The sequence below is a fragment of the Notothenia coriiceps genome, unplaced genomic scaffold (assembly GCF_000735185.1).
Source record: "Notothenia coriiceps isolate Sejong01 unplaced genomic scaffold, NC01 NC01_scaffold00004486, whole genome shotgun sequence".
Taxonomy (NCBI): domain Eukaryota; kingdom Metazoa; phylum Chordata; class Actinopteri; order Perciformes; family Nototheniidae; genus Notothenia; species Notothenia coriiceps.
In genome coordinates this window covers 111765-119918 of record NW_011337187.1, presented here as the reverse complement: position 1 = coordinate 119918, position 8154 = coordinate 111765, and the positions used below count along the sequence as shown (strand labels likewise).

The 8154-nt window shown below is 40.0% G+C and overlaps 1 protein-coding gene across 1 annotated transcript in view; it reads right to left on the bottom strand.

The window, feature by feature from the left end:
- The window catches only part of sgcd (sarcoglycan, delta (dystrophin-associated glycoprotein)), a 61367-nt gene that overhangs the window by 17867 nt on the left and 35346 nt on the right, over positions 1-8154 (bottom strand). Inside the window, exon 5 of the mRNA XM_010767615.1 lies at positions 300-373. Coding sequence (XP_010765917.1) covers positions 300-373 — 74 coding nt within the window. The remainder of the gene's footprint in view (positions 1-299; positions 374-8154) is intronic.

The window sequence follows — 8154 nt, the reverse complement described above, 5'->3', positions numbered from 1 at the left end:
AGGCCAAATAAGGCGTGTCACGGCCGACAGTGCGGGACACACCAAATTGAGTTTGGGCGACATGGCACGCTTCGTCGTCCGACTAACGAAAACGGTCGATTTCGGCCTGGTGTGTCAGGGCCTTTATACTCTGTGGAGGCTTGGGTATGTTTGTATTTATTGTGTGAGTGTAATTGTTTCATTGAATTACCACAGTATTTATGCAGTGTAGGTGCAGGACCTTTCCACACTATTAGAGATGTATTGATTGACTGTGTATGTGTTTGATGGGTGCCAGGATTAAAACATATGCTGACTCACCTCAGCTCTTTGAAGGGCTCGGCCCTGACATGTGGCGTCTCCACCGATTTGCTGAACACGGCTCCTTCGGCCCCTGAAATCACAGAAGACAACATCAGACAGGAGACCGCCGTCAATAGAAACCACAAACCACTCCTGTCCGATCAATGGACATAATCTCTCGGAGTCCGCTGATCTATACAGCTCCAGTCAGCGCGCACAGCGGCCCTCAGCTCACCTTGCCTCACTGATAACTCACACACATTTGATAGGGAAAAATACGCTGATGGAATATTATGAGGGGGGCTTAAAAAACCTTGTTTCATAATTAAGGGAAAAGGAAGAATAGTTTTAAAGCTTCTGCTACTGCAGCAAGAGCAATACTGAACATTCTGTAAAACATGAACTCCTAATTGCAAAATCTTTGATTTTTGGAAAACATAACATAACAGTTTTGCATTTCAATCACTGACCTCTTGTAAGGCTAATGTCAATAGCTATTCACACACATAAGCAGCAGGACAACATTCTTTGATATGATCTAGTAGTTATTTACCAAAAATAACATTTGGTCCAGTACAATAACAAGATTATTTTTTACGGGAGTCCTTTCAACCAAAGGAAATGCTTATTGTCAGCCTTCTCAAATGCAGCAAGCAATGCAGACCAGATATAAGTAGAAGTATTATAATTAAATATACAGAAAGAGAAATCTAGTTATACAAAGCAGTCATGGGACAAAGTATTCAGAGCTCAGTATACAGTAATCTTGCTGACAGACAAAAAAGTGAACCGCAACCATCACCACTTTGGAGGAGGTAATAAAGGGCCACAACGCTATTAGCAGAATGATAATGCATCATAAACAGTTTAAGGGCGACACTCACTTGCAGCATATCAATACAATATCCTGTTAACACTGCAGAAAAGCAGCTTTTAATATACTTCGAACAATGTTTTCCCCCGTCCAGTTGTAAAAGGAATAGAAACGGGTAAAAATGGAAGTTCTTCAAACTTTTTTATGTCATGCTGTGCTCCTTGGTTATATTTAGTCTTGTTTGATTTCTTAAAAGACTTCCAAACCCAAGTTATATTCAACAATAGTAACATATAAACGTTCTAAAATACTTGGAAATCCTCAGTTCCTAAATCACCTGGGCCCAGGAGTTCAAAACTTGTAATCCCTATCTGATCAAATCAGATTTGGATTTTGGGGAGTTCAAAACCAAAAAACAGGATTAGGATCACTTTGATATCCGACCAGATCAGGAAATCCAATCCAAGCTTTAATCTGGATCAAATCTTCAAAACGGGTAGTTCAAACCGACAACACAGGATTGGGATCAGTTTGATCCCAAAAAACTGGATTATCCTGATCCCACCAGAGGGGTGGATTTCCAGTGGATTACCAGAGCAAAATGTACTGTACCATTTATTTTAAAATATGTTTCAATATAAATAAGATGGAAAAGTTTGTTAACTGAAATAATACACAATTTTTAGCCTTCATGGCAAATCAATTTTATTTTTCCATTTTTGCTCACGTTTGTGGTGGCCTATTTTATTTTCAACCAAATGTTGATGACATAAATGTTTATGCTCATCACAATAAAGATTGTCAATCACAAATGTAATTTAGTAAAAATATCTTCAACAAAAAAAAAGTCCATCTGTGGCGATCGGTAGGATTAAAGCACTGATATTCAAGATCTAGTAATCTTGAAAAGTCGTAATCTGGTTCAGGGTGATCCTATCCTGAATTGCTTTGAACTACAGGGACAAAATCTGTCCGACTTGTCTGATCCTGGATCACAAAAAATGGGATTTCAAAATCTGATCGGATCTGATTGAGATTAAAAGTTTTGAACTCCTGGGCCCTGAAGTATGACTTGTGTTTTGTTGCTTGTTTGTGATGCAGTAAAAGCTAAAAGCAAACAAAAATCACAACAAAGTAACAATCAGTTAGCCCTCACCCCGAGGCTTTGATTGACTGTAGTGCAAATACAGCAGCACAGCTTGAGTAAACTGAAGCTTTCAGGTACATCGAGTCATCAAAGCATAAGGTGCAGATCAATGGCCATGACTAAATGGGTTTCAAATCAGTACAGGCCCTGCTGGGAATCCAAACACTTCTCAGTCTGTGACACACATCCAAGTTACACAGAATGATCCGACTTTGTCAATGCAATTGTTGCTGGTATTTACCCCTATGCGTACAGGTGAGGACCCAATGTCTCACTTTTGATATCTCCAAAACGGGCTGTCAACTGTCAAATAAACCTACATACAAGAGACCAAAATATATTCCAGTGACAGTGGAGTTTGATTGTGAGAATCCCATGTTGTTTGAAAACATTAAAAGGACCAAAATCCATATTTCCTGATTGAAAAGTAGTGTAATAGAGTGGTATGGATGTCAAGAATTAATATATACATGTACATTTGACATATTTTTCAGCTCTTTAATTTATAATCATAGTCAGTGTTTGTCTTTTATTTTATTCTGAAAGCTCTCCTGGAACAATGCTAAGGTGCAACAAGGCAAAAACCTAATATAGGAAGAAACAAACACTCTATTTAATGAACCATGGAGATAACATTTAAGATACAAAAGTATGATGACAATACATCTCTGAGCTTATAATGACATTACATAAAGTATATACTGTAGTACACATGGGAAAGGCAGGTAACAGAAGGACTTCCCAGTGGCTTAATTTATAAACTTGGATTCAGACTTTTGCCCACATTTGAGATTATTAGAATTATTTAAACAAGTCTAGTTTTGTGCTCATTGATGGCTGTTTCAACAGTCATAAAAGCAATTGAGCCACTCAAAGCTTTGCTGGCGTAACATAATATAAAATCCTCTGTGGATAAGGGAATATTGGGAAAGCCATCACAAAGTGCAGCAATGGTAACTTATAAATGTCATTTTAAATATGCAACCCAAACTAGCATGGAAAACTTTTTATTATTAAAATCAATTATGTTGATGCCAGCTGGACAGATTTAGCTGTGGGAGGAGAAGTTTGACAAGTTTGACAAGTTTGCGTATTTTTCAGTTAAACAGGCATTTAATGGTTGAGTTTCCCCTTATTTCTGGAGATATTTACAACACTCACATTCCTCCTGGGGGCTCTTCATAACACCGCTCAAGCTGTTGAGAAGTAAGGGAAATAAAATATCTTTACGCAATGCAGAACCTTCGTCTCGCCCATGTGGAATAGATAACTCTAGTCCTAATGACTGAAGGTGGATTGTTCAAATGCTGCTTGAAGTGACCAGGTTTTATTGGTTCTGTTAATCCTTAAAAATACACTAGCCATAGCATGAAATATCTAACTAATGACAGTGGTGTAGTGATGAAATAGCCAATCCTGAAGTTAGCATTGCAAGGACTCTCTAAAGAAAAGCATGGGAATGTATCATTGGAATTGCAAGAAATAAGATCTGTGGCAAACAAACGCTTGTGGTATTTAAACGTTTTGTCCGGGAGGATAATCTTCACAATTAACACTATCGTTTATGATTTTTGTAACGTTACTTCAATCGCTAACAGCTTCAAACAAACTACATCAGGTCTGCACGACTTCATGTTCTGCACGCTTAACCAAAGGCTGCTGATGTTCAGTGTGATGGCGTTAGCACCTTACATTTTTAAGACACATTTACAGTTCGTAGAAGCTATGGACATGATGTCTTTATTTTGTAGAACAAAATGTCTCTTAAGCTTGTGTGAACCACAGACTGTATTTCAGTCATCTAACCAAAAACACATTCATAAAAACGTTAACGGTGTGACACCATGGCAACAGGAAGTGGTAAAATGCTGACTAATTTCAGGGTTGTAGGACTCATTACTGCACCATTCTATGGAGGGACTCCATTCATCTTGTTCACAACAGTTTATCTCATTGTATTCAGTGCAGGTACACCGCCATACGGCATGCTGGGTGCAGCGACTGACGTTTTTGTAAGCATTTGCACCCAACTGACCCTTAAACTTCAGCTTTACAAGGGATGCAGTTATTTCATGGCAGCTTTATTGCTCAGGACCCCAGGAGTGTAGTGTAGTGTGTGTTTGTGTAGTGTGCAGTTGTTGATGGGTGGTCCACAGGGTTGGGTTGTAACGAAATACATGTAACGGCGTTACGTAATCAGAATACAAAAATCAAGTAACTCTATTCAGCTCGCGTTACATTTGAAAAACGAGTAATCTGATTACAGTTACTTTCGTAAACCTGAAGTGAATACATTTTGGATTACTTATTGGAATTATTGGTGGAAAGATTTTCTCACAACATTTAATATTCATGATTAAAGCTACAGCCGAATCATCACAGCGCACAAAAACTTTTACCGCCGCAGATGGACCAAAAAAGGGGGTGTTTGAAAAAAAAGGGGCGGGTCCGCTCAGTGAAACAATAACAAAAGTCTGCGTTTAAGTCGTGTGTGTGTAGAGGTGTGTGTGGTTAAAACACATCAGCCTGCAGTCGCCCTTTAGCCTTATGATTCTGAAGGTAAACACAGCGAAGGCGGTGCGTGAAAGGCACTGCACGCTCCTCTTCTCAGAGTTAACCCTCCCGCTGCCTCCTTGTGCTGCAGAGATTTCATGAAGTGAAGGAGGTTTTCCTTCTATAAAACAGCTGTGGGCAGCAGATACTGTGAGTGTCACGGACATTAATTCATAGATCAAGGCAGACCGGTGCACAGAGTCTCCTGTTTTGCCGATCCGGTGCTTAAACAAATATAGCTCTACACCCCTGGCCGACATGTCCTTAAAATGAAGTCCGAGTTCGACATTTTAATTCATGTCCCGCCAACACTGGCAGGACAGAAGGCGACACGCCCGTTCTAAGCCGTGTCCCTCACTCCTCACATCCCAAGCTGCATCCCCAAAAAGTGTATTATGTTGTTGCATCGTTTCAGATGTTATGTTTCAGTTGTGCTCTTGATAAGCCATTAAAACAGTAAAAACACGTTCAGTTTCCTTTTGCTTTTTGTGTCTCCTGTTCACCAAAACATACCCATCTGTTATGGAAAAAGAAAGTAATCCAAAAGTAATCTAAAAGTAATCTGATTACGTTACTTTTTTAAGACGCGTAACTGTAACTGTATTCGGATTACTTTCAGAGCCATGTATTCAGTAATCAGTAACTGATTACATTTACAAAGTAACCCTCCCAACCCTGGTGGTCCATGAGAAAGCTTAGCAATAGGCCTGACCCAAGCACTTTGATCACATTGGGTATAATTGGGTAACTTTGCCCAGCCAGTATTTGACAAAAAAGTTCTTATTAGGAAATAAAGGACAAGTGCTTTGTTTTGGGGGATTTTAAATATGAATTCCTCAGGTTTCCTTATAAGTTAAAGAAATGGTGGGCTTTCAAAGGGAAAAGAAAAAACGACTTTTTCTATTATCTCATGAAAGCTCCAGTGACATTTAAATACCTGTTCAGTCAGTTAGAGCTAGAATACAGAGAGGAGGATGTAAAGTGAAGTGGAAGCCTCGGTGCGTGTCATTGACTCTTTCCTGCAGTAAAGTGAGTGAAGATGAAACAGAAGCCTAACATTAGAAATCCCGGCACTCAGTTGGAATAAAAAGAACAAAAAGCTCTTTACTTTGCTCCTGGCTGTCACGCTGTCTACAATAGCTAGTTTAAAGGATAAAACCAATATCATTTAACTTAATTCATACTACCATTTATATAGCACTATAGAAAGTCCGAACAGACTATTGTAATTCTCTACAATGCTTTGTGTATGTATTTCTTATTTTATTTGAATGATTACTTCAATTTTCAAATACACATCAACACAAGGGTCTCCAGTAAAATGTATAACTATAAATAGTTACTTTATATTATAAATAATTGTGCTTTATTCCACAGCAGTATGACATTAACCTGTAGTTTGGTTCACTAAATAGTACTAGAAAATGTGATTATTTCTGTGAAGATTTGACCATATAGAACAGCAAAACCTTGCAATCAGGGAAATAGACATGCAATGTTGCTGAATTGATCTAAAATGTATCTTAAATCCATAAGGGAAGTAGTTCAATTTGGTGAAATGTGTTCAGCAAAGTTTAACCTATTAGACCTGCAAAAAAGACTAAAACCTTTTTTAAAAAAAAATCAATAGAGTTCACATGCGGCAAATAATGCATGTTCTCCTGTTCATGAATTCATGGTCAACCTAACACAGGGGTCGGCAACCCCTGGCACGCGTGCCAACATTGGCTTTCCTCCGTGGTGCAGTGCTGATCGTTTCACCACAGAGGAAAGCACTTCACAAATTGCAGTAGGCCTACCCATAAGGAGCTGTACAAATGCCGCAGTTTTTGCGTGGCTGTGTCTTTAGTTGAATGCCCAGTGGCGATCTGCTCATCGAAATAATATGCTACAAAGGGGCGGACTGGCCATCTGTGTGTTGAACTTTCCTGTCGGCTCCCAGACCGTAGTCGAGGAGGGCAACAGCAACAAGGTTCAATAACCCACTTTAGCTTAAATAACTGGAGAGAGGCGAGCTCTTCTTGGGAGGCCGTTGCATTTATTTAGCTGTTCTTCTGTTTCACAAAATACATCACAGACCTCTGTTTTTCTGCTGCCTCGTTTCACTTCCAGAAACATACACACGTCCCCCCCTCACTGTCGCTCTGCCATCCACACACACACATGCACAAGCCACACCTCTCTCTCTCTCTCTTGAAGGGACAGCGATCTCATCTCACTCTACATGACCCTAATTAGACCCTCCAGAAAAACGCGGGCAAAAATCCTTGATTATGCGGGCTAAATTCCTTGATTATGCGGGCTAAAATCCTTGATTATGCGATTAAACATGCGGGGTTTTTATGTGATTTTATGCGGTGAAATTGCGGTGAAGTTGCGAAATATGCGGAAAGTTGCGAAATATGCTAAATATGCGGGGGAAAAGAATAACAATTCAATGTTTATTTATTGTAAAAGCAATTGGGCTATTTTAATCTCACACACACACACCCCCCCCCCCATACACACACACCACACACACTTCTCCGCCTCATTCTGTTTCATTTACTCGTTCGTTATCTGACCAGCTTCAACTCTTGTAGGTCTACTCACTTCGTTCTTTGTAGCCCTCGAAGGGTTTTGGGAGGTTTGATCCCTCGCCCGTGACGTGATGAATGTGCTCTTGTCCGCAGCAGCATAAAAGTCATTTTCGTAATTGTTTCGAATGAATCGAAAAGTGGGGTCGCCACCGTCGATTTTTCTCTTATGCTCCAACATCACAGTTTGCTACGGGGTGCAGAATAGTTTCCCTCCACTTTGCCCGGTCGTTTCAGTAGAAATGTTCGTTGGTAAAATGAGCCCTCTATACAGTGCTTTCTTTTACGATTCTCTGGTGATTCGCGAGTTGGATGACGTCACGTCAGACGAGTTAACTTTTTTTTCTTTCTTCAACTTGTTGTGCTGGAATACAAATGCGGCGGATTAGTGCGTCTTTGATAAATATGCCGGCGACCTTTTTAAAAATCTGCGCCATTTTGCTGATTATGCGGGTAAATTCTGCAATCGCAGAATCGCGTTTTTCTGGAGGGTCTACCTATATCTATAACATGGTGGGTGTTTTTTTTCCCTTCGGGAGAATCACAGGAACGACGATTGCTCCTTATTATTTATGCCGTTTAAACCAATGTAACTTAAATGTAGTAATGTGCTAAGCTTTTTCTGTTGACAGGTCCACACACTGCTCCCCGCAGCCGAGGCCTCACCCGCCCTCCGGCTGATAGTTCGACGAGCGTCAAGCTCCTCAACCCCGCCGTTGATAATTCTCGATTGTCGGGTACGTGATAACACATTTTTTTTTAAAATGCGCACTTCTATCAAA